This window comes from Ovis canadensis, chromosome X (assembly GCF_042477335.2).
Source record: "Ovis canadensis isolate MfBH-ARS-UI-01 breed Bighorn chromosome X, ARS-UI_OviCan_v2, whole genome shotgun sequence".
Lineage (NCBI taxonomy): Eukaryota > Metazoa > Chordata > Mammalia > Artiodactyla > Bovidae > Ovis > Ovis canadensis.
The window spans coordinates 29,734,866-29,762,379 of NC_091727.1; the positions used below are offsets into that span (position 1 = coordinate 29,734,866).

A 27,514-nucleotide genomic window follows, 5' to 3' on the forward strand; every position below is an offset into this window, starting at 1 on the left:
AAAACCCATTAAAATCCAAGACCTTATGGAGTTCATTTCTCTATTTCTGAGTTGACGAGTCCATGCTTCTGGAAACTGGGGCCGTGAAAAGCAGATCTTACTGTATCTTGCATTCCTTGGATTGCCTAGTACTTAGTGCCAGAGTGATAATGCCTGGATAACAAAGGTTTTTCCTGTGACTTAAAATCATCATAAAGAAAAGACACTTTCTGTATCTTGGGAAGCAACTTGAACATTCACAAACGCTTCACTGCTAAAAATTTCCCAGACAATTGACAATTTCCTAGTCAATTGCCATTGACTTCTATCTACTTTTCTTTTTTTTTTTTTTTTAGTTTTTTATTTTTTAAAAATCTTTAATTCTTACGTGCATTCCCAAACATGAACCCCCCTCCCACCTCCCTCCCCATAACATCTTTCTGGGTCATCCCCATGCACCAGCCCCAAGCATGCTGCATCCTGCGTCAGACATAGACTGGCGATTCAATTCACATGATAGTATACATGTTAGAATGTCATTCTCCCAAATCATCCCACCCTCTCCCTCTCCCTCTGAGTCCAAAAGTCCGTTATACACATCTGTGTCTCTTTCCCTGTCTTGCATACAGGGTCGTCATTGCCATCTTCCTAAATTCCATATATATGTGTTAGTATACTGTATTGGTGTGTTTCTTTCTGGCTTACTTCACTCTGTATAATCGGCTCCAGTTTCATCCATCTCATCAGAACTGATTCAAATGAATTCTTTTTAACGGCTGAGTAATACTCCATTGTGTATATGTACCACAGCTTTCTTATCCATTCATCTGCTGATGGGCATCTAGGTTGTTTCCATGTCCTGGCTATTATAAACAGTGCTGCGATGAACATTGGGGTACATGTGTCTCTTTCAATTCTGGTTTCCTCGGTGTGTATGCCCAGCAGTGGGATTGCTGGGTCATAAGGTAGTTCTATTTGCAATTTTTTAAGGAATCTCCACACTGTTCTCCATAGTGGCTGTACTAGTTTGCATTCCCACCAACAGTGTAGGAGGGTTCCCTTTTCTCCACACCCTCTCCAGCATTTATTGCTTGCAGATTTTTGGATCGCAGCCATTCTGACTGGTGTGAAGTGGTACCTCATTGTGGTTTTGATTTGCATTTCTCTAATAATGAGTGATGTTGAGCATCTTTTCATGTGTTTGTTAGCCATCCGTATGTCTTCTTTGGAGAAATGTCTATTTAGTTCTTTGGCCCATTTTTTGATTGGGTCGTTTATTTTTCTGGAGTTGAGCTGCATAAGTTGCTTATATATTTTTGAGATTAGTTGTTTGTCAGTTGCTTCATTTGCTATTATTTTCTCCCATTCAGAAGGCTGTCTTTTCACCTTGCTTATATTTTCCTTTGTTGTGCAGAAGCTTTTAATTTTAATTAGATCCCATTTGTTTATTTTTGCTTTTATTTCCAGCATTCTGGGAGGTGGATCATAGAGGATCCTGCTGTGATTTATGTCTGAGAGTGTTTTGCCTATGTTCTCCTCTAGGAGTTTTATAGTTTCTGATCTTACATTTAGATCTTTAATCCATTTTGAGTTTATTTTTGTGTGCGGTGTTAGAAAGTGATCTAGTTTCATTCTTTTACAAGTGGTTGACCAGTTTTCCCAGCACCACTTGTTAAAGAGATTGTCTTTACTCCATTGTGTATATTCTTGCCTCCTTTGTCAAAGATAAGGTGTCCATATGTGTGTGGATTTATCTCTGGGCTTTCTATTTTGTTCCATTGATCTATATGTCTGTCTTTGTGCCAGTACCATACTGTCTTGATGACTGTGGCTTTGTAGTAGAGCCTGAAGTCAGGCAAGTTGATTCCTCCAGTTCCATTCTTCTTTCTCAAGATTGCTTTGGCTATTCGAGGTTTTTTGTATTTCCATACAAATCTTGAAATTATTTGTTCTAGTTCTGTGAAAAATGTGGCTGGTAGCTTGATAGGGATTGCATTGAATTTGTAAATTGCTTTGGGTAGTATACTCATTTTCACTATATTGATTCTTCCAATCCATGAACATGGTATATTTCTCCATCTATTAGTGTCCTCTTTGATTTCTTTCATCAGTGTTTTATAGTTTTCTATATATAGGTCTTTAGTTTCTTTAGGTAGATATATTCCTAAGTATTTTATTCTTTTCGTTGCAATGGTGAATGGAATTGTTTCCTTAATTTCTTTTTCTACTTTCTCATTATTCGTGTATAGGAATGCAAGGGATTTCTGTGTGTTGATTTTATATCCTGCAACTTTACTATATTCATTGATTAGCTCTAGTAATTTTCTGGTGGGGTCTTTAGGGTTTTCCATGTAGAGGATCATGTCATCTGCAAACAGTGAGAGTTTTACTTCTTCTTTTCCAATTTGGATTCCTTTTATTTCTTTTTCTGCTCTGATTGCTGTGGCCAAAACTTCCAGAACTATGTTGAATAGTAGCGGTGAAAGTGGACATCCTTGTCTTGTTCCTGACTTTAGGGGAAATGCTTTCAATTTTTCACCATTGAGGATAATGTTTGCTGTGGGTTTGTCATAGATAGCTTTTATTATGTTGAGATATGTTCCTTCTATTCCTGCTTTCTGGAGAGTTTTTATCATAAATGGATGTTGAATTTTGTCAAAGGCCTTCTCTGCATCTATTGAGATAATCATATGGTTTTTATTTTTCAATTTGTTAATGTGGTGAATTACATTGATTGATTTGCGGATATTGAAGAATCCTTGCATCCCTGGGATAAAGCCCACTTGGTCATGGTGTATGATCTTTTTAATGTGTTGTTGGATTCTGATTGCTAGAATTTTGTTGAGGATTTTTGCATCTATGTTCATCAGAGATATTGGCCTGTAGTTTTCTTTTTTTGTGACATCTTTGTCAGGTTTTGGTATTAGGGTGATGGTGGCCTCATAGAATGAGTTTGGAAGTTTACCTTCCTCTGCAATTTTCTGGAAGAGTTTGAGTAGGATAGGTGTTAGCTCTTCTCGAAATTTTTGGTAGAATTCAGCTGTGAAGCCATCTGGACCTGGGCTTTTGTTTGCTGGAAGATTTCTGATTACAGTATCAATTTCCGTGCTTGTGATGGGTCTGTTAAGATTTTCGATTTCTTCCTGGTTCAGTTTTGGAAAATTGTACTTTTCTAAGAATTTGTCCATTTCTTCCACGTTGTCCATTTTATTGGCATACAACTGCTGATAGTAGTCTCTTATGATCCTTTGTATTTCTGTGTTGTCTGTTGTGATCTCTCCATTTTCATTTCTAATTTTATTGATTTGATTTTTCTCTCTTTGCTTTTTGATGAGTCTGGCTAATGGTTTGTCAATTTTATTTATCTTTTCAAAGAACCAGCTTTTGGCTTTGTTGATTTTTGCTATGGTCTCTTTTGTTTCTTTTGCATTTATTTCTGCCCTAATTTTTAAGATTTCTTTCCTTCTACTAACTCTGGGGTTCTCCAATTCTTCCTTTTCTAGTTGCTTTAGTTGTAGAGTTAGGTTATTTATTTGACTTTTTTCTTGTTTCTTGAGGTATGCCTGTACTGCTATGAACTTTCCTCTTAGCACTGCTTTTATAGTGTCCCACAGGTTTTGGGTTGTTGTGTTTTCATTTTCATTAGTTTCTATGCATATTTTGATTTCTTTTTTGATTTCTTCTGTGATTTGTTGGTTATCTACTTTTCAAATAACCATGGTATCTGCAGTTCATCTTCTGTGTCCACAAGTAACTCACCTTTCCTCTTCCTCCTTGTCTTTTTGTTTTAATAAGAAGCCTTCTTACTCTTATTTTGTCTTGAAAATTTATCCCAAGATTTCAACATTCTGTTTTGTGATTTACATTGCCAGCAAGTTTGCTAGTTCTTTGAGATTGTAGGAACCATGAAATTCAATCCCAAGGTTTGTCGTAATATTTCACAAAAGCCTTCACCATCAGCAATATCTGTCAGCTTGTGTTTTAGCCTTTTTCAAATATCTTTGACATTCTGATCACCTGTCATTTTAATTAGAAACCTGATTAGTAAGTATTTTTCAAGAGGACAAGACACTATACTTCTCTGATTGTGTGGGATTGGATACCATCAATTAAGACACAGCTTTCTAACTGATGTGTTGTGACACTTGACTGTACCCCAAATGGATTTCAGATCTGCTAAGATACCAGTTCCTCTGAGATCTTTGAGGCAGCTGGAGCATCTAGACCAATCACTTCTCATCACAAAATTGTTTACCCTGGGGTACCCCACAAAAATAATTTCCAGATAGGTCATGGCATAAGAAAGGTTGAGAGTAATTCTAGTCCATCACTGCCTGAAAGTACTTTCTGCAGTAATAGAAACGTCCCAGATCTGCCCATCTAGTAAGGTAACCACATGACATGTGTGGTTATTGAGCTCCTGAAATGTGGCTAGTGTGACTCAGGTTAGGAGTTACCATAATGGATAATGCACCTCGAATACAGACTCTCAACTATATAATCTGTTAGGAACCAAAGATGAAAAAGAAGCCCAGTATAGCAATTTATCAGGCTCAACAAATATTAATTTGAAGCATTAAGAACTCATTGTGGGACTAGCAGGCACACATGAAATTAATAGTGTAGTAACTTGAGAATACAGGCATCAAAGCAGACATAATTTTTTAATGTGGCTAACATAGTTGGATATTTGCTGGCTGACACTGTTCTCTTGTTTTTTGTTGTTATTTGACGATATGGCAAACTACTGTCATTGCCTGAAAGTGGCTTCAAAGTCACACCTGCAGGTCTTACCTTATTGAGTTCAGGTCAGTTGTGGCATTTACATTGTTCTTCTGATGGCGCCTGGAGCAATCTAATAATTTGCCTTTAGGTCTTACAGACCATGTGGTATTTACCATCCACTTCTCCATCTTAAATGATCTGACAGTCATTGATGAAGCCAGTGCTCTGTGTTTAGCAGTGCTTTTCTGCTAGGTTAATCAGTATGGAATTAGCTATTGGTTGCAGCCATTGTCTTTGAAACATCATTTAATCCAAGAAGGAGCATTTTGGAGTATGTAGATTTATGAATCAGAATTCACAACCTCATTCCAATTCACAGTGAAGAAAATCAGGTTTAGATAGTCTATTGTTTATTTATAAATTAATCCTAGGAGATGATGAATATCTGGTCTTTACTTCATGAGTCCTGTATTTGTTAATTCTTCCAGTAAAATGTTTTTGAAGATACCTATTTGTCCATATTTCTCAAAATGACTCTGATCTGCTGCCTCATTAACCTCTCAGCTTACATGATGTATCAAGTCCAGCTGTTTCTTTATTCATGCTAGTCCCTCTTCTTGGAATAACCTGTTCCTCCTCTCTTCTCAGTTACATTTTATCCTTACTTCTGGAGGTCTTCAAATCCCTAGTATCAGTGTTAATGCACACTTAATATTTTTGAAGCACATTTTCTGTCCTAAGCCTAATACCCTTCTGTGCTAGGCCTACCCTTATGAAGCACTTCCTTTAAACTTCATGACAAACCTATAAAAGATCAATTTTTCAAGAAATATATTTGATATCTACTTTATAGATGAGGAGACTGAGTTTCAAACATGTGAAGGAACTTCCAGAAAACAATTTTGTACTGGAGCAAAGCCAAGGTTTGAACTTAGGGTTTCCTGGCTCTAAATAAAGCCTTTTCCACTGCAAATATAAGAGACAAAGAGGTGTAATAAAGGAGTCTGACAAAAGGGTTTATTAACTATTAACCTTGTATGCTTTTAGAACATATGTCCTCCTTGCCTGGCTTCTTGGTTTGCAATTCTTGTTTACATTGTGTCATCTCATATCTTACCTCATGGTATATTCTCATACCAACAGAAAAGCAATTTTTTGCCAAGTGTGTGAGAGGGACCATGACGGACAGGGAAAGTTTTGGTCTTTTTGGGTAGTCTAGTTCAGGTATAGTTATCTACTCTACCTATTACATGTTCTTCATCCATGAATCTCTCTGGTTAATATCCTATCTTTTCCATCTTTTAACTTAAAACTGTGATATCACCCATAGCCAAAACTACATAGTTCAACTTTTTATTATATAGGTTCTTTCATTTGTTGTTGTGTTATTGGTCATGTATTTTCAACCAGAGTGTAAATTACTTGTGAATATCTTTTCTGGACTTAACTGGCCTTGCCCTATGACAACAACACAAATGCTAGGCTAATCACTGGCAGATCTTACATACTATTGATTGAGTGATTGATTATCTTCATCTTTACATTGTAAGTAGACAAAAAGAGATGCAATAAAATTAAGATTGATTCCCCAGATATGAGAAACAGAGGAATGTACTAACTCCTGGTCATAAATTGCTCAAGAAAGATGACATATTCTCATGTAACTATGCAAATAGCTGGTAGTTATTTTTCAAAATGTATTAACAGTTATTTTCTGGAGTCATGTAGTGTATTTTCTAGATGAGTAAGTTTCCTAAACTAACTGAAGCTTGTCTCATTAGCCATCTAAAATGTATTTTTAATTAACAGTTTTCAATGTAAATCTTTAAGAAAAAAAAAGAGCATGCAATTACTGCCTTTTAAAATGGAATGCATGAAGTACAGTTAAATTTTTCCTTGATGAGTCATTCTACAAAAATTTTTTGAACATCTACTGTATTCTACCTTATATTAAAAAAAAAACCCTGAAAACATTAAGGTTATGGGGCTTCCCAGGTGGCCCAGTGGTAAAGAATCTACCCACCAATGTAGGAGATATGAGAGATGCAGGTTAAATCCTTGGGGCAGGAACATTCCCTGGAGAAGGAAATGGCAACCCACTCCAGGATTCTTGTCTGGGAAATCCCATGGAGAGAGGAACCTGGTGGGCTACAGTCCATGGGGTTGCAAAAGAGTCAGACACAACCTTCTATAGAAAACACTGAAAACATTAGGGACATGCAGGTTAAAAAAGATTTTTTTTTAAACCACGATAATCCCTGTTCTCATGGAGTTTATACTTTCAAGTGTCAGTCAGATGTGTAGAAGGAAAAGTTATAACCCAGCCTCTTAAAGGCTGGATAGAAATAAGGAAGTTGTGTTTTGTGATCCCATCTGGAGGCAGGAAATTTTCGCCTAAAAACTGATATCTGTGATAGTTACGGAAGGTGCATTAGGATTGAAGAAGGAGCAATATCGCCTTCCAGAATGAGCACTAGAGGCACATTCCAGAAGAATCTAAGAGAATGGTGAACTGGGCAAATGGCAGAATGTTCAGTGTCCATGATGCAGAGCAGCCCGAGGCTAGTTCTAGGCTAAAGGAGCTTAAAAATTTCACATAGGATCATGTTACTTCCCTCGTTACAAACCTCCATTGATCCCATATCAATTACTGAATAAAAGTAATAAGTCTTCAGCTTGTGAAGACTTACATCCAAGAGATGTAAGCAAGCCCAGCCCAGGTGAGCAAAGCCACATGTTTGACTGAGAGTGGACCACAGATGCGTGAGTGAGCTGGGTAAAGATCATTCCAGTCTGGGCCAAGATCCACTCTCCTCCCAGCTGTTTTGTAGACTCACAGAAAATAATAAATGGCCACTATTTTAAGCTACTAAGATTAAGGGTAATTTGTAATTCAATAATGTTGAACTGATAAATTGTATTAGTGCTTTTTTCCTAGAGTAAAATGCCTTTGCTATATTTATTATAAACAAAGAAATGTGAAGACGTATAGAAACAAATTTTGCTGAGCAAATAGAGCTGTGGTATTGCTTAGAGCTGGCATAGATGCAATTCAGTTTCATTTCATTTCTTGTTATAAACTTGGCTCAAATTGGTAATTTATTCTTCACTATATGGACATATGTAGATATATGCACATATTCATGCTATAAATAGCATTCAAAAAATTTAGCAACCCCTAAAGTTTTCACATAGTGATATTTTTAAAAAACTATTTTTATGTTGGATAATTTCAAGCATAATAGACACAAAAATAGAGTAGCAGAATGAAATTCCATGTACCTATCACTCAGTTACAGTAATTATCAACATCTTGTGGATGTTGTTGCTTTGTAATAGGCTTTTGTTTTGTTTCTTATTTTCTTTTCTTTGGAGGATATGAGTGGTATTCGATGCAACTAAGAACAAATTTGCAGTTTGTTCTTGCATTGCTGAAAGGAAAATTCTTAAAATGACTAACCCCCATTTGCTGCCAAGTAACTCTTGGCTATATACTGATAGCAAAAGTAATATAACAGAATTTGCAGCATAATTAGATTTGAATAGCAAGTTTTATTTAAAGAGTGCCTGATCTTATTGCTCATAGGCATGCTTTTCTTTCTTGGATTGTTTTTCGTGGTAATCACGTTTTTAATGACTTGTGATAGACTTTTCTTTCATGAAACAATAGAAAACTGCCAAAGGAGCTCTTGAGTAAGTGTTTAGACATCCTTGAAGCTGCTTAAAATCTTTTAGGTAGGAGGTTATTATTTGATAAATAACCATTTTTTATAAAATGATCTCTGTGAAAAAGATAATTCCCAACAGCATTACTTGAATGAATGATAACAGTCTAAATAGGAAAAAATGGTGATTATGTAGGCAAGTAAGTTATAGCCGAATAAATGAATGAATGGAAATTTAGGTTTCTGTTTTTGCACTATAACCAGTGAGAAAGCAAAATGCTTTCCCTTCAGTCTGCCTTCCAGATGGATTTCTTGGGAAAGAAGGAAATATGATATGAAAGCAGGGAGGGAGGGAGAAGAGAAGGTAGAAAAGAAGGAAAGGAAGATGGGAGGGAAGGTAAACAGAAAGAAGGGAAGATGAAGGAAGAAAGGGAGGGAGGGAGAGAGGCTCATTATTTGTAGACATATTTCTCTAACAGTCATGTCATTAGCTGTCACAGTCAGCCTGTAACTTAGTATACAGTGTTTCTGTTACTGTTATATTGGAATTGGGGGGTTCCAACTGTATAGAAATTGGATTGGATTATCAGAGGAATCTGTGCTGTCTGCCAATGCAACCTTATCATTGACAGAGGTCAAGAAAATTAAAGCCAGTGCAGAAGTTGAATATTCATGAATATTTGACAAATCGACTGTTATTGCCCCATAGAAAGCTGATCACCACTGAAATTTGATTCATCTAGAAGAGTACAATTTAGTAATAGTAGAATTGTTTATTTAATTTGTGTTTCCACATTTTATGCAAAAGTGATGTTATGTTTTACAGGATATGATTGGTTTTGAAATGTCACTCTAAACGAAGTCTCTAATACTTATACAATTACTACAAAAAATTAAGATTTTATTTCATATTTATGGACCTTGGATTGTTCTGGAGAATGTACTTAGTAAGGTTCATTTTCTCTTTGCTAGCAATTTTAGTAGGATTTCTAGAATGCTTCCCCCTCCTTTTTTTTGGTCCACTGTCATAATGATAGCCTCAAATTGTATGTCATCCTCAAGTTCTATAATCATTAAAGGGTTCTACTTATTAGAGCTAATGACAGACGTTATCCCTCCTCTCTAATCATAAGAAATAAGTGTTAGGCTTATTTAACTTCTACAGCAAAAGCTTCATGATTGTGAAGTACAGTTTAGTTCTAAGACAGACCTTTCCCTCTCTCTGTTTCCAAAATATATCAAAATGTTTCCCCCAGTCTGCCCCACATCATCAGACTCTCCAGAAAAACAATAAGGTGTCTAATAGAAACTACATTAGAAATCACAAATGTTGCAAAGCAGACTACAGAAATGGAAAACAAGTGACCATTAAAATCAGATGACATAGGTTCCGATCTTGGCATCTGTCCTTACTGGCTATGGCTTTGGGGGGGAAGCTTCTAGACTTCTTCATAGTAGGAAATGGATGATCAAATGAAATAATGTAACTGCACACCCCAAAATACCATGTGTTAGTTTTCCCTACACATATACTTATTTGCAATCTTATATTTATGTTTTTGTGTCTTAAAGGCCTTAAATTTATACTGAGAGTTCCAGCTTACATGTCAATTTAATAGGTTGTGAATAAAATTAAGTGAAGTATGCTCTGTTAATTTTTAATGCTAAATTGAGATATTACATGGACTACATTTTTTTAAATCCCTGACTAACTCCTCCTTGCCACTTACAAAAATTCTCTAGAAATTCTTCTACATTGAAGTATAATATAACAAACCAACCTGAGATAATTTGGAAGGACATTAAATTACATTACACTATACTCTGGAAATGTGATGTCTTACTGTGAATAAATAAGCAGAGAATAAAATATTTTCTGACTTTCAGTAGTAACATGATGCCTTTTGTGTATTCCACAATTTCCCTTAATAAGCATTTCCAGACAGCCTGGGATTTATTATTTTCATTTCTTGAAGGCCTTTTATCTACTAATAGAAAAAGAAAAAAATGATATGCTATGATAATTTTGCTTTCTTTCTCATTGCTGGGGAAGAGATACTTTCACTTATAGGACATAATTTTTTGAAATTGACTATTGTCCCTCGAAGCTAATTGGTGACCATTAATTCTTTCCTTGCCTGTCAACAGAAGTGAAAACAGTAGTTGGCATGCTTACCTACTTGATTATAGCTATTATATCAATCAGCATTCTTTTCCTTGGGTTCATCATAATTTCTACAGATAATTATGTATTGTTTACTTTTTCTCACCATTTTTTGGTTTTCGTTTTGACTACACACAAATTTATTTAGGAGGATTGAAATTAGTCATGCATTCATTTAAAAATTAGCCTCACAACATTTATGTAAAAGTCACAGCAGCAGTTGTTTTAAAAATAAAACTATTAAGCCACCTTTATTCTACCTACCTACCTACCTCTTTTGTTTGCCCTCCATATTACTCTCAGCTCATTAGGTCAGAATCATGGTGTAGTGTAGTGGTAACTAGAAGAAGTTCTAGAATCAGCTTTGAGTCTGGGTGCAGCAAGTGGGGTGGCCAATAATGGAATCTGGTAAGTTGGGGCTTAAGAGATAACTGTAGAAGGTGACAAATGAAGAGAGAACCTGAGCCCTAACATTAGCTCCATGTTTGTTAACTTTTCCTATGATGTCCTTTAGTGATTCTATTTTAAAAATAATTATTGAATGAAGATAATCTTTCACTGCTTATGTTCCCTGGGAGCTTCAAGATAATGGAAAGTGATGAAATATAAATCCCATAACGTCTTTGTTAATACTTTGCAGTTTGTTGTTGTTATTCAGTTACTAAGTCATGTCTGACTCTTTGTAAGCCCGTGGACTGCAGCACTCCAGGCTTCCCAGTCCTTCACTATCTCCCGAAGTTTGCTCAAATTCATAAATTCATGTCCATTGAGTCAGTGATGCTGCTAACCATCTCAATCTCTGCCGCCCCCTTCTGCTCTTGCCCTCAGTCTTTTCCAGCATCAGGGTCTTTTCCAATGCGTTGATCTCTTCACATCAGCTGGCCAAAGTATTGGAGCTTCAGCTTAAGCATCAGTCCTTCCAATGAATATTCAGGGTCGATATTTTTAGGATTGATTTCTCCTTATTGTCCAAGGGACTCTCGAGAGTCTTCTCCAGCATCACAATTCAAAAGCATCAATTCTTTGGCTCTCAGCCTTCTTTATGGTCCACCTCTCATGCTCATACATGACTACTGGAAAAGCCACAGCTTTGACTAGACAGATTTTTGTCAGCAAAGTGATGTCTCTGCTTTTTAATATTCTGTCTAGGCTTGTCATAGTTTTCCTTCCAAGGAGAATGCATCTTTAATTTAGTGGCTGCAGTCACCATCTGCAATGATTCTTGAGCCCAAGAAAATAAAATCTGTCACCATTTCCACTTTTTCTATTTGCCATGAAGTGATGGGACTGGATGCCATCATCTTCGTTTTTTGAATGTTGAGTTTTAAGCCAGCTTTTTCACTCTCCTCTTTCACCCTCATCAAGAGGCTCTTTAGTTCCTCTTCACTTACTAAATTATGTCTGATATTAAATTTTCTGATTAAATATGCACCACATATTGAACCAGGGAAATACTAGAGAATTGTTCTTCATATCTTGGCTCAGCATGTTCCTGCTTCTATTAGTCAAAAATGAATTTGCTGGTATATCATTGTACACGAATGATGTTAAAGCAAGGGAACATAGAGATTAGCCAAAGTTTATCTCATGATAAATGAATATGGCATCAGCCTGAAACATGGAACTTTTTAAGGTTATTTTCTCAATCCTCTGGGGGACCAGAAGGAGAAGATGAGTTGTCAGTCAGTGGCTTACTTTTTCAAAATATAAATCATTGATCAATAGGAAAATTCTCTAGCCTCTTTGGATAATAGGCTGTGACCGAATTGATTTATAAAATATGTCTCTTGATTCCTACTGCCTCCTTAAACTGCCACGCTTGCACTTCCCTCCATATCATTAAATGACACTGCCTTCCATGTGTTTGCTCAAGCGCATATCTTGGGACCTCCCCCCGCTTAATGCCTAGATTTTCATTTACATTTCATATCAAATCCATCAGAAAATTTTACCTCTACCTACCAAATAGATAGTTAAAGGAGCAATACCCTACCATTTTTAGCACCAACAGCAACGTGTCATCACCAGTCATTGCACTGCTTCAAAGCCTCATCATTGGTTTTCCTGCCTCCACTCTGCCTTCTGCCTAGACACTACTCAACCCTTCTAGACTTGAACGCCAAGGTGCCAGAGTGATATTTCAGGCATATAAATGCTACCATTCACTCTTTCCAAAGATCTCGAATGCAGTCGCATTACATTTAGAATAAAAATAAAATCTGAAAGAAACTAAAAAGGAAAAAAATAAAAAATAAAAATAAATGAAATCAGGAATCTCTGACAAAAAATAAATAAATAATATAAAAGAATAGAACCCCATTCTTTTCCATGTTCTACAAGGCCATGCCTGAATTGGTATATGGCTGGCTGTCTCTGATCTTGTTGCCACTCTTTCCTTTTGTCAGGGTAACTAGAATGATCTGTGCCTTCCCTCAAGCAGGCCAAGTGCATGCCCATTTCATGGCCTTTGCACTTTTCCTTCCCTCTGCCTGCCGTAATTTTCCTCTGGGTCCTTTCCATGGCTGATTTCCTCCTTTCACATAGATCTGCTTCAAATGATCTTCAAAACCAGCTTTCCTGACATTCCTCTACAATAGCACCTACATTAGTCTCCTTCCCTTTGGCCGCTTTATTTTTTATTGTACTTAGAACTACCTGATATTAGGTTATACATGCATTCATTTACATGTGTATTTTCCATCTCCCCCACTGGAATGCAGGCTCCATGAGAGCAGGAGTTGTGTCTGGCTGGTTCACTGTCATATCCGCTGATAACTAGAGAACTTTCTGGCAAAGGGGAGATGCATTAAAAATATTTGTTGAATGAATGAATGAACGTGTTTTTAATTTGCCTTATAAGCAACACTTATCAAACTATATGAATAAAATATCAAGTATCAAAGCTAGTCAAATTAACTTTTGATTTTCCTGAATACAAGCATTCTGATAGTAAGAGTTCCACCTTGGGAGCATTTGCTTTATCACTTTGACATGACTCCAAGACCAAGGTTATCAGGTGTTAGTTTATTCATAAAATGTTCTCCCTGCACTCTCTGCTCCCTTGCTTTGTCACTTCCTGCTCTCTGAGGTTTTTGAGGCTCCATGGCACCCCTGGGAGTTAACATAATTGTTTGCAACGGATACATTTTGCCAATCCTGATGCGTTAGAGACAAGTGAGGAGTAAAGAACCTCTCTACCTCCAAATAGCTTCACCTAGTATACATGGATATTCTCTCCGAGCCTTTCATTTTTATTCTCCCAAGGAACACAAGGTGGTGTCTACTTGCTATATTTCTCACAACTGCTGAGCTCCACTATTAAGAACTGATAATGCTCAAACATTCCAGACCAAAGAAAGCAGAACTGAAATCCTATTTTGAGTCACTGAAGCTCTATAAGTAGTTCATGTTCCCTTGACTTGCTAGGAAAATGGGCAGTTGTTTGTCAAGTCTTGAAGATAAAAAAGTACATGCAGACAACAAAACAAGCTGAAAAAAACCCATTGTAAAATGAAGCCTGTTGGTGGGTTTGCCCCAGAACATGTTTTATTGTCAGCTGAATAATCTGTGAGTATTGTTTTGTGACCATATTTAGTTGATAGATTTAAATAGGGTCATAAAGGAATTACCTCTGAGTATAGCACTCATCACAGGGCTTCCCTTGAGGCTCAGCTGGTGAAGAATCTGCTTGCAATGCTGGAGACCTGGGTTTGATCCCTGGGTCGGGAAGATCCTCTGGAAAAGGAAAAGTCTACCCACTCCGGTATTCTGGCCTGGAGAATTCCATAGACTGTATAGTCCATGGGGTCGCAAACAGTCAGACACGACTGAGTGACTTTCACTTCATAACGCTGATCATGGGGCTTCCCTGGTGGCTCAGTGGTAAAGAATCTGCCTGCAATGTAGGAGACCGGGGTTCGATCCCTGAGTCAGGAAAATCCCCTGGAGGAGGGCATGGCAACCCACTGTAGTATTCTTGCCTAGAGAATCCCATGGACAAAGGAGCCTGGCGGGCTGCAGTACATGGGGTGGCAAAGAGTTGGACACAACTGAAGTGACTAAGCAGCGTGGCAGCACAGCACTCATCACAATGCCTCATATAGGTGTTCTCGTTTCCTACATTCTTATGTAGAACTCCATGCCCTATTGGTCTTTTTATATGTACTACTTATTATTTGCAGATACTTCAAAAGGCACTTGAAATTGAGTTGTGGAGTTATAGTTTAATTATTTATTTAGGTTGTAAGCTCTGTAAGGATTAAAAGCTGAATTTTATCTTTGAGTCCTTTACATTCCCAGTACATTGCTTGCACATCCAAAAGTCTTCAAAATGCCTTTGTTAAATTGTTTTTGAAGATGGAACAGTTGTCCTGCTCTTGAAACTAATGCAGGAAATATTCCTGATTCTTTTTTCTGTGATTCTTATAGTCAGAATCTAAATGTCTTTTGAATTAGCTAATTCTCTACTTCATTATTTTACAGATGATAATATTTTTCTGCTACTGTCCCAAACTTTGATGGGTATCATCATGTATTTTCCATCTAGTATATCAAAGCATTTAATCTGTTATCCTTTTTAATCCTCACACCAAGCCATAAGGGGAAAATATCACATTTTATACATAAGGAGACTGAGACTCAGAGAGCTTAAATAAATTCTCTAACTTGCCAAGCCAACCGGGCAGAATCAGGAATTACTAGACTCATGTCTCCCTGAAAACTATGTGTATTATCTTTCTTACTCCACCGTAATGCTTCTAAGAAACAAAGTAGAGAAGGCACTACTTAAAATACATTTTGAAAAGTATCTGTGATTTTGAAAGAACAGGTTTTTATAGTAGGACAATTTTAAGTATCCAAGAGGTATTGATTGTTCTCAATAGTATTTGGGGGACTAAATATAAATTTTAGAGGGATGTCAAAACAAAGATCCACTCATTCTAAATATTTCATACTTCTCTTCTCTTTAAGATTATTAGACAAATTTGAGAATACTGGCTTCATTACCCTGGTCTCTTGTCACTTTTGCTTTGGAATATGGGATCCTATTTTTTTGTTATTCCATAACCCAAGTGTACATGGCATGGGGAAAAAAGAGAGAAACTTCATCTCTTCATAATTATTTGTGGAATGTTAACACAGAAATTATTCCTATATACAACTTTGTGTATACCAGCTTTTAGATGTTTCTCTAACTAGCAGCTGGTAAGCAGCACAAATGTTCCTTAAAATTTCCCTTCTACTCTGAAGAATGATTTGTCAATCGGGACATATTAATAACTGTAAACGATTTTTTATTCTAAAATAAAGATTTTAATTTTAAAATAAAAAATAATTTTTATTTTAAAATAACTATGTTACCTTTAATGTTGTCAGTGGGGTGTTCTGAAAAATAAAATGAGAAAAATAAAATAAAATCTCTGAAAAATAAAATAAAATGAGAGAGAGAAAATATATTTTTTGATGGAGGCATATAACTATTTCAATGCATAATTAGCCAGAGAAACATCTCTACTGTACTTGTTGTATATTTTTTTCATAGAAAAATGTGATTAAGGTTTAAAATCAACCTGTGTTTCCTATCACTACTGTCAGACTTGCATTATTTTTTCAATGATTTCACCTTTGTGTGTGTGTGAGAGAGAGAGAGAGAGAGAGAGAGAGAGAGAGAGAGAGAAAGGAGAGAAAATGCTCCCAAAGGCAAGTTGTTTTCTTGACAATACAATGTCAGTTGTCTAGTCATGGTCTAATGCTTATTACTTCTTCTTTATTGAACTAGTTTGAGTTTCCTTCCAGTCCTACTTTTGCCCAAGGAGAAAATGAAGAGGGCTTTGTGTTTGTGTGCATGTGGTCATTTTGTCTGGTCATTACCATTCCTGCGTTTGTTCGCCCATTCTGTCACTTCAATTCAACTAATATTTATTAAACACCATAAAGTGTCAGGAACATTCAAATAATGGGTAATTCAGCACATTTCTTTTCTTTGTGGCAGCACAATTGGTCACCCTCAAATGACTGTGGAGATATATCTTAGCTTTAATGGTCCTCCCCTTTCACAGTCACATGTCAGATCTGAGGTCAGTTGTTGTGCTCTCTGATAGATTCCGTTCACTTTTATCAAAGACAAGTGAATCATACAAGAAACATGCCTAAATGATATCCTCTTATAGCATAATATCAAAACATCGAGATGACAGATAGTAGGTCACTTATTTGCATGTTTTTGCTCTCCTAACAGATTGCTCACACCTTGAGGGGAAACACTGAGCAGGGCTGCAGGAGTTGCTTGATAGAATTTTCAAGGATCAGGTGATAAAGAACTGAGAGGCAAAGTTCCAGCAAGGACTCTAGCTAGTCTTTGCTCTGTCACCTTTGGCACACCGCTTGTGCTTTTCGCACCTCAGATCATTGATCTCTAAAACAAGAGAATTGACCCAGCTCAGAATTTTTCCACTATTGCCGATTTTTTAACTTCTAATTACTATAAGAGGTAAAGGCAGAAACCAAAGATATTCCCCTGTCACAATGCCTAGCACATAACAGTGCCCAATATACAATACATCAGTTAAGTTGGATTGGACTTTTTTGGTTAAAATCTTGGACAAATGCTGATGTGTAAGATAAATAAAAGCAGGGACATGTTTGTCAAGAGAGGAGTACGTGGCACAACGAAGTATGAAGTCAACTCCCAGTCCACCCCTTATCTCTGTCTGCATTTCATCTGCCCAGAGGGATGCTATGGAAACCATAGGGAACACAATTTAAAAATCAAAACACTTCATAAGCTTAGAATTTTCTCTGGCTTGAACATTCTATGATTCCTCTGCTAACTTGGAGTTGTCCCATGAGGATAATATAAAAAGGTCTTAATGATACAGTACTATGCCATGCGGTGGGTGGTGAATTGGAATGGAGAACCATACAACCATTTTATACTTCTGAACAAATGTCTTATATGGGGATTTTATCTTTCTCTACAGATAAATTAGTCTGGGATGTGTTTGAGCAGAGAATATTTTTCTCAGCTACTTACTATAACTGCTGAATTGTCTACTTGTAACTACACAATCACAAGCTTTTCTAAACTGAGTTAATTTACTGAATAAGCTGGTTATTTTGATGTCATCAGTCAGTTCAGTTCAGTCACGTCCGACTCTTTGCGACCCCATGGACTGCAGCACACCAGGCTTCCCTGCCATAGTTGCTTTCAGAGTCTACTGAAATTATTTGATAACCACAGCTTAGGACCTGTGGCTTTTTTAACCTATCAGTGGTGAACTGCTTTGCTGACATTCAGTGAATAATTGACTTATCTAGCTGACAGGAGAATAAAAATCTGTTAAGATCACTTTAGGCAAGAAATACAAGTGTTTAAGGTTAATCAGAGTGATGTCAAATCTTCGAGAAGAATTTCAAAGTGATTTATCTCATCCTATTACCCCAGCTTAGCTTTCCTCCCCCCTTCCTTCCCAGCCTGCTGTTAAATATTAATGACGATGAATAATGTATTCAATTAGTTATGAACAAAAGCTGTTGATCCTATGTGAGGTTGGTCTTCCAAACCAGGACTCTTAAAACTCATCCCTGTTTTTCTGAGTTAAGCTGCATCTTTCATTTGCACTGACTGTGTTTTCTGTGAAAGAGAGAGAGTGGTGAGCTGCCAAAGCAGATTGAATTCTTGAATCCTCTGGTGAGGAGGTTATGTGGCTGACTCGGGGCACTGCTGTCTAGATCAACCTTCCAGTTATCAACCACACTGGCATGTCCTCCTGGCAAGGAAGGAAGAAAGCCCTTAATGTAAAATCATTTAATTTTTCAGTCAATTTCAGCAACCCTTAGTTGGTCATTTCTGTACTTCCTACAGAGTTGAAGTTGCAGTGGCAGATTTCATGGGGACCTGGCAGGCTTTTTAGTCCAAGAGGGTGAGCAGAGAGTCTTGAATGAAGGATCCCTGACTATTTGCCTAAAGTCCAGATTGTCTAGTTTAGCTCAGGATGAAGTATGCAGTGGGAAACCTATCCTCAAAATGCTTAATAGCCTACTCTTAGATCTGTGTGCTGATCATTGATAGACTGATAAGTGCACAGAGCAATAATGTGTAGAAGCTAAAAATCAGACAGTATATCATGCAAATTAGCAATAAGTACTATAAAGTGCCACCGATAATAGCAATAAAATATTCTGACTAAATGGAAATATCATTTTAAAATATAACTTGGTGAGTATTTCTGTGCATGTTGGAGTATGCAGCTTGTACTTGTAGTAATATAATGCCACATTGCTGTTTCATTTATAGGAGATGTATGTGAGAAATACTTAATCTAATTACTAAATTAAAAGACGCTTACTCCTTGGAAGAAAAGTTATGACCAACCTAGATAGCATATTAAAAAGCAGAGATATTACTTTGCCAGCAAAAGTCCATCTAGTCAAGGCTATGATTTTTCCAGTGCTCATGTATGGATGTGAGAGTTGGACTATAAAGAAGGCTAAGCACCGAAGAATTGATGCTTTTGAATTGTAGTGTTTGACTGATGCTGAAGCTGAAACTCCAATACTTTGGCCACCTGATGTGAAGAGCTGACTCATTGGAAAAGACCCTGATGCTGGGAAAGATTGAGGACAGGAGGAGAAGGGGACGACAGAGGATGAGATGGTTGGATGGCATCACTGACTTGATGGACATGGGTTTGGGTGGACTCTGGGAGTTGGTGATGGACAGGGAGGCATGGCATGCTGTGGTTCATGGGGTCTCAGAGAATCGAACACAACTGAGCGACTGAACTGAACTGAATTACTAAATTATGGATTTTGAGGCAATGTGATCCAGAGTAGGGAATTTAGGAATGGGATTAGGAAGAAATAGACAATGTTATGCCCCCCAAAGTCATTGAAATGCATGATACAGTTATTATGTGTATCTTTAATTAACACAGAAAATGTAGGGTACCCTTTAAAAAGGAAAACACGATACAGATTGAAATATTTGGTAAAGTGCAATCATATATTCATAAGGTCTGAGCAATCTTGATTCTGTACTTCAGCAGTCTCATGTGACTGTCAATTTGGTAATGTTATATTTGACTCATGTATAATCTAATAGCTTTTCAGCTTGCCTGAAGGTACTACCTGCAATATGTAAGTCACTACCTGGTAAAATGCTTTGACACACTATTCAGAGAATGAGAAATATTTATGAAACTAAACTGTGTTCTCTCCTTCAGTTTATGCAGCATAACTCTAAGTCTGTATTATTATTGTTTTTCAGCCCCTCTGACAGATAAACCACCCAAGCTGTTGTATCCTATGGAAAGTAAACTGACGATTCAGGAGACCCAGCTGGGTGAGTAATTCCTTAATTCTTGTTAGTACACTTTTCTTGTTACATTCTGACCATTACTAAAGCCTAGATTGTAGCCTGGTGTAATACTCTGAGCTAAGCCCATGTTTATTTAAAGGGAGCAAAATTAGAAAACACCAGCAAACATGGCATATTGCGTCCTGCCATGCCTGCATTAGGATTAATTTGGACATATGGATGTCAAATCTCATATATTATTTAGATGGCTGTTGAGAAATTAAGTGGTTGTTGAGAAATTAGATGGGCTGAGAGTTTTGCTGATATTATCTTGTCATTTTATAAGGCTTGAATTGGTTTTAAAACAAGTAATGTGAAACTATTTTACTTATAATACCCAGTAATACATTAAAGTACAGTTTTTGAAAATTGGGGGAAAGGGTAGAGATTCATTAAAATGAATGACACTATGACAGTTATGGATAATGTATTTATAAAATGTGAGCAAGTGGCTTTTGATTAAAGGGCTGAAACAGAAGAATATGGACAGAATATGTTCTGGTAAAAATATCTAGTTGTCTACAAATCTGAATATTAACGTATTTATCTTAGAGTTAAGTCTAGAGTTTCTTAGTCTGACTTATCTATACTCAGTTATACTAAATTATGGGAAATTTCCCCTCTAGTTTATAAATACGTACAGTACCTTCAATTATATTTTTATTTGAGATATAGTATGCTTGTGTATATATATCATAAACTTTAGCAGAAAATTATTTGCTTTTAGTGGTTTATTATGAAAGTTTATAAAAAATGTAATTTTAGCCATATATTCATATTTTAAGGAATATTTTGTTACATTAACCGTTTGAAAGTAGAAATGCATTTAATGAATACAACTAAAAAAAATTGATTGCCCATCCGTTATGTTATCAATGTTGTTATTGTTACTGGGGTGAGAATTTAGATCAAAATTGTAAACCTGTCTTCAAAATGAAGATTAAAGATCTGATCATCTTACTAATAGCATATCCAAAGTTGTAGTGCAAAAAGGTAAGGTGATGGGTTTAGAGACTATAAAATAATTGTAGTCAACAAATTTCCAGCATTGGAAATATTCATCAACTTTCAGGCATAAACATATATAATTTTTATACAAGTCAGAGCAGTAATATGTTTCTTTGCTGATATGCCCAAGCCTTTGGATTAAATCCATCTTACATGCAAGTAGTTTTGTAATTTCATTATTTTGAGGTGGGAGACCACAAGCAACATTAAAGCAATGCTGTATATAAAACAAACATATTAAAATTGTATTGTGCTGTTTACACATGCTATGGCATATTGAGGTATATTAGATTTGGTATATTATTAGATTAGGTATATTATTGCTACTTTGAAAAGAAATTTTGAAATACAAATTTTCATAAGTGACAATGTTCATATAGACCTTTCAGTAACCCTTAGGAAGATGTATTTCTAAGGAGTTATGCAAAACTATGAATATCTTGTACCAAGAAGGAGTGGTTTATGGTACTAGTTATCTGTAATGAACATTGCCAAAGTGATATTAATTGTATCTCTGACAACATAATTCAAACAGTTTTATGAAAGATGGCTGCTCGTTGAATTTCCTTATATTTTCCCTAAATTTTGGATATATCAGATTGTTCCCTGTCTTCTACTAAAATGTTCTACAGAATGGAATAAATAATTCTTAAAGCTCTATTTTAAAAAAAATCACTCTTCTTGAACAAAAATTACAAAAACTAATCAAATCACATTGAAAATATGAAAAATTTTATGCAAATTAGAGGGTGTGTCTGTATATTTGTTTGAGGAAAAATGGGCATGTCTGTTATCAAAATGCTCCGGAAAAATACTCTAATTAATTCCTTTATTGTCACTGTCTAAAGAACATGAGCTCACTTTAAATTCCAAGTAAACCATAGACATCAACCTGGGACTTATATTCTTCTAGTCGACTTTTGTTTTATTTTCTGACTCCAGTTCTCCATATGATAAATCGTTTGAGAAATGATTTCTAAATTAAATTTTTAGTTTGAGAAATTTAACCTTAATCCATGAATTTTTGAGCAACATTTGATTTGAAATAACTAACTTTAGTGTTTTAGCTTATATAGTATTGAGGTAGATAAACAGCTAACCACAAAGGATAAGTGAAAATAGGAAACAATGTCAAGAGCCAAAAAAAGGAAGGACTCGAGATGCCTAAAATATGTTTGTTGTTCTCTACAAGGTGTACTTTGATTTTTCACCTCCTTTGGGGTTTATTTTTGCCTTTTCCAGGTCTGAAAAAAACTATTACTTTCTATAGGCTCAAAATGCATTATCAAATCTTAAGGAAGGGAACTGAGTGAAGAGTCTTGGCGGCGGGGGGCAGTAAGGAGAGTGGCCAGGATCAGTGAAAGGGAACCTGTAAGTTATGCCAACTTTCATGAGAAAAGAAAAATTTTTCTCCAACAAAATTTCATTGACCAAGAAAGAGCTCAGGGGTCTGACTCAACCTTGTCCTAAATTGAGGGTTAACCTCAGTGGTGAATAAAACTACTATGTGCATTAATTACAAGAGCAATTATTAGAAATTATACAAAGCTGAGTTAGTACATGTCTGATGACCTAACATGAACATCTCGGCTAATTTAAACACATATCTAGCCAACAAATCCCCAGTTTGTGTGTGAATATATGAAACACATTCATAATGACTTAGACAAAAGCATGAAATGCATAGATTCATCTTCATCTCCAAATTCTGCTTTCTCTGCTGTTTACTAGCCATGCCTGCCTTTCACTTTCCACATCCCTCGCATCTTCCTTTTCTTCTAATTCTTTCATCTTCTCAAAACTGGAAAGATTCTGATAGTGATCATTTAAACTGTTTCAGTACAGAAAGCAAAAGGCACCAAAAATTTCAAAATACTTGGGAAAAAACTAATATAATAGTAATTAAACTCATATAAAACATGTATATTGGGTGGTTTTGAATTTCAATCAATATGGGGTTACAACTAGCGATTATAAGTGGCATCTGTATGTTATTTCTAAATGTGAGAAAAAAAAAAAAAAAGACTCTGTCCTTTCAAATAACTTTCAGGCATCAGCAAATATGTGGATAGAACTTTCTTGGGCAAAAGGCCCAGAGATCATATTGTACAGTTCTGAAGGTCAATCCAGGGGGTGAGCCTGACTTATTCTTTTCAAGCAGCTATAGTCAAAAGAATCAAAGGACATACACCATTGTCTTGCTGAACTTGAGCCCTAAGGATGTCAATCAGAGATGTGGTCTTCTTATGGCCAGGAGCCCATTTTCAAAAACTTCTAAGATGTTTTACAGAGGATGTTATATTAATCATTACCAGACTTTCAAATAGTAGAAATTCATTCCATCCTTGTCATAGAGAGACACATTATACTTTATAACTTAGAATTTACTGAAAATTGTCATTAATTACTCATCTAGATATGAAAAGTACTTTATTTAAATTTTGCTTTCTTTTTTGCTTTAAAAATATAGGTTAGTTTTATAGGTTAATTACAGATAGACCTTTGGAGGAAATACAGAAAGAATTGTGTTTTTTATACTTTATATTGTAGAAACATTCTGCTCCTATTAAATATTCTCAGAAAATACCCCTTTAATGGCTATATGACATCCTTGAGAATGTCCCATAACTTCATAGATATTGCTGGAAATTTGGGTTTTTCCACGTTTCATTATCATAAATAATGATACAGTTATCTTTAGCCATACATTTTCTAATTTATTTCAACAAGATAGATTGCTGAAAGGAAAATTACTGGGTAAAAGGAAATAATGTCTCCAAAGTTTCTTGATACATAATTTCAGAATTCTTACCAGAGAAGTACAGACTCTCACTAGAAGTATTAGTGAATTTAATAACTTTTCATTTTTTTGATACATTGCATAAAATATTATATCTTTGCAACATAGGGCCCTTAAACAAAAAGCCACTTTCCTTAAATATAAGAATCACTTCTTCCTTCCCCATCTTAGTTCTTTCTTTTCACTCACTGAATATGGCTGTGGCCTCTTTTTTCAGGATTACCAACATTTGGAGGGTTTCAAATAAATCTAATCCATATTGTTGAAGAAATATAGAAACTTGATTAAATGTCAGCAGTCTCTATCCATTTTTTCTCTTGATTATCTTAATGCTCAACTGAAAATTTCTTCTAGAGTCTGTATATCTTAATATAAGTACACGGTAATTTTGTGATGTGCTTTGGGCATCAGTTCAGTTCAGTCGCTCAGTCGGGTCCAACTCTTTGTGATCCCATGGATTGCAACATGCCAGGCCTCCCTGTCCATCACCAACTCCTGGAGTTCACTCAGATTCACATCCATCGAGTCAGTGGTGCCATCCAGCCATCTCATCTTTTGCCGTCCCCTTCTCTTCCTGCCCCCAATCCCTCCCAGCATCAGAATCTTTTCCAAGGAGTCAGCTCTTCGCATCAGGTGGCCAAAGTACTGGAATTTCAGCTTTTAACATCATTCCTTCCAAAGAACACCCAGGACTGACCTCCTTTAGGATGGACTGGTTGGATCTCCTTGCAGTACAAGGGACTCTCAAGAGTCTTCTCCAGCACCACAGTTCAAAAGCATCAGTTCTTTGGTGCTCAGCTTCCCTCACAGTCCAACTCTCACATCCATACATGACTACTGGAAAAACCATAGCCTTGACTAGACAGACCTTTGTTGGCAAAGTAATGTCTCTGCTTTTTGATATGCTATCTAGGTTGGTCATAACTTTCCTTCCAAGGAGTAAGCGTCTTTTAATTTCATGGCTGCAGTCACCATCTGCAGTGATTTTGGAGCTCCAAAAAATAAAATCTGACACTGTTTCCACTGTTTCCCCATCTATTTCCCATGATGGGACCAGATGCCATGATCTTAGTTTTCTGAATGCTAATAAATACTAATTGACAATAAGGTATATATGTTACAATGGATACACATCTCCAGATTTTCTGTTAAAAAAATAATGAGACTGAACTGAATGAACTGTTCAACAGTGCTGTTGTTTTTCTTTAATATCTGCTTCCTGTTGTTATTTGTTAAAAAGAAGTCTTGTGTATCAGACGGTTACAGGGATTCACCAGACATTGCCATCTCAAGGAAAGTGGTTGATGACAATGTTGAAACCTCAAGTTTTTAAATGTCTGTCCTTGTAAAAGACACACTACACAAGTGACTACCAATTTGACTACAGGCTAATTAAAATAAAATGTCACACTAGGGCTTAACTAACACATCTTGCTCTGATACACCATATTATAGTTTGCAGAATTTTAAATTTCAAGCAGACTGAAGGAAAAATGTCCATGTATTATATAATAGATTCTGATTGATAATTTAATAGGAAAACTTTTTGTCATGAAAATCTTATGCTTCATTTTGTTGTTGTTCAGTCACTAAGTCGTGTCTGACTCTGCAATCCCATGAACTGTAGCGTGCCAGGCTTCCTTGTCCTTCACTTCTTCCTGAGTTTGCTCAAACTCATGTCCATTGAGTCAGTGATGCCATCCAACCATCTCATCCTTGTCATGCCCTTCTCCTTTTGCCCTCAATCTGTCCTAGAACCATGGTCTTTTCCAGTGAGTCAGCTCCTCGCATCAGGTGGCCAAAGTCTTGGAGCTTCAGTTTCAGCATGAATATTCAGAGTTGATTTCCTGTGGGATTGACTGGTTTGATCTCCTTACAGTCTAAGTGACTCCCAAGAGTCTTCTCTAACAGCACAGTTTGAAAGCGTCAGTTCTTTGGCACTCAGCTTTGTTTATGGTCCAACTCTCACATCCATACATGACTGTTTCATTTACTATCTTGCTAAAGTTGTTACTGAAACATATTCTGCTTCAATCTTTTATATGTACTAGAACTTAGTGTATGGAATTTGTTGTATTACATATAGTCTAGTCGAGTTTTTAATCCAAGAAAAGTATATAGGGAATTATTTTATAGAGTGAAAATTAGCTCTCTAACATTTACTGTCTAGGTCTATATTTTCATAGCTGTTTTCTTGAAGCAAAACACATACTATCTGAATAGTTACTTATTTAGGAAGACTGTTTCCTTTCTCAGGTAGGGAAGTTCTTAATGTCAGTATCCTAGAAACAAAATAATTCAGGTGCTAAATTTGATACCTAATTCTGAAAGTGACACACGTTACTGTTGATGCTAAAGAGTACTTTGTTGCTGAGTTATGCATCTGATTCAAATAGGACCTTCCTTCCCAGAGGTAAGAAAGCCAGGTTTGACTGTTTGGGGTTTTCCATCTGCAAATACTCTTCTGGTTGTCATCAGCGAATGGAATGCTGTTGACTTTGGTTGTACTGCTCCATGGGGAATGTACAAACCATATTTTCACTGAAAAACTCTTATAAAGCACCATAAAACTTCCTTTTCACTCTGAATAAAAACGTTTGTATCTGTGTCTTGATTTAAGATGACAAATGATGTACTTCTTGCCCACTTAAGAAAGACATGCAGATCAGTGGAGTTCTACTGCCTGAAATAAAACTTGCTAGACATAAATTAGAGCTTCTGGGAAAACAGACATGATTAAAGCGTGTAAAGGCAAATAGAGTAGTGTTATAATTATTTAAACTAATGGCATTCAGTTCTATTCAGTACAAATTTATTGCACCAGGATGAATGAAAGTAATAACTCTTGACAGCTGTTGTGATCTGATATCTTATTTTTGAAACCAAAAAGACCTTAAGAATTGTGATTTTTTTAAGCTGAAGAGGGATATTTTCATAGTAGTATTTATTTAATATGTCATATCCTTATACAAATGGTAAATCAATAAATGCAAACCAGTATTAATATTTTTAGATCATTAAATGGCCTAACATGTATGATATGAATATTGCAAAGTCTCAAAATCAGAGTCCTTAGTGCTAGAGAGGAAGAATAGGTTGCGGGAAAATGCAGCTTTGCATGTTTGCTTTAAAAATTGCCAACTAAAAACCCAGAGATACAGAGAATAAACTAGTGATTACCAGCGGAGAGAAAGGGGAGGGTGCCATAGGAATGGGAGAGTGGGAGCTTCAAAGTATTGGGTGTAAGATAGACTTAAGGGTGTATTGTACAGCAAGCACAAGGAATATAGTCAAGGAATATAGTTTTGTAATAACTGTATATGTAAAGTAACCGTTAAAAATTGTATAAACTTGTTTTTAAAAAGCTCAAGACGAGCTGAGTGGCAACAATGAGAACAACAACAACAAAAATAATAACTTACTATTCTTAATATTAGGTGTCTTATTCCAGTCTCTCAGTCCAGAATAAAATCAAGCCACCCCAAAAAAATGCTAACTAAGCAGAAATCACACTTCCTTTTTAAGTATTATATGCTCAAGGCCTACTACTAGGTCAGGCTTGAAGCTCAAAGAAGATGGAGATGAAGGTTAGAATAACTCCTATGGGCCATTGATTTCTGCAAGTTTAGAAGTCAGCTGAAACATTTTTTAAAATGCTTTAAAAATGAAATAAACTGTAAGTGAGTCTGCTTGTTCTTACTTTGGGAAAGGGCCAAAAGAGAGAAAAGGAAGGAAGAAAAAAAAGGTCCAGGAAAGAATATTGTCACAAAACCAATGCAGAGAGTCCTTGGAAATTTTCACCTCCTGGTGTAGTT

General features: G+C 36.2%; 1 protein-coding gene across 1 annotated transcript in view; it reads left to right on the top strand.

The window, feature by feature from the left end:
- The window catches only part of IL1RAPL1 (interleukin 1 receptor accessory protein like 1), a 694,793-nt gene that overhangs the window by 346,897 nt on the left and 320,382 nt on the right, over positions 1-27,514 (top strand). The window contains exon 5 of the mRNA XM_070291165.1: positions 19,802-19,876. Within this exon, the coding sequence (XP_070147266.1) occupies positions 19,802-19,876 (75 nt within the window). The remainder of the gene's footprint in view (positions 1-19,801; positions 19,877-27,514) is intronic.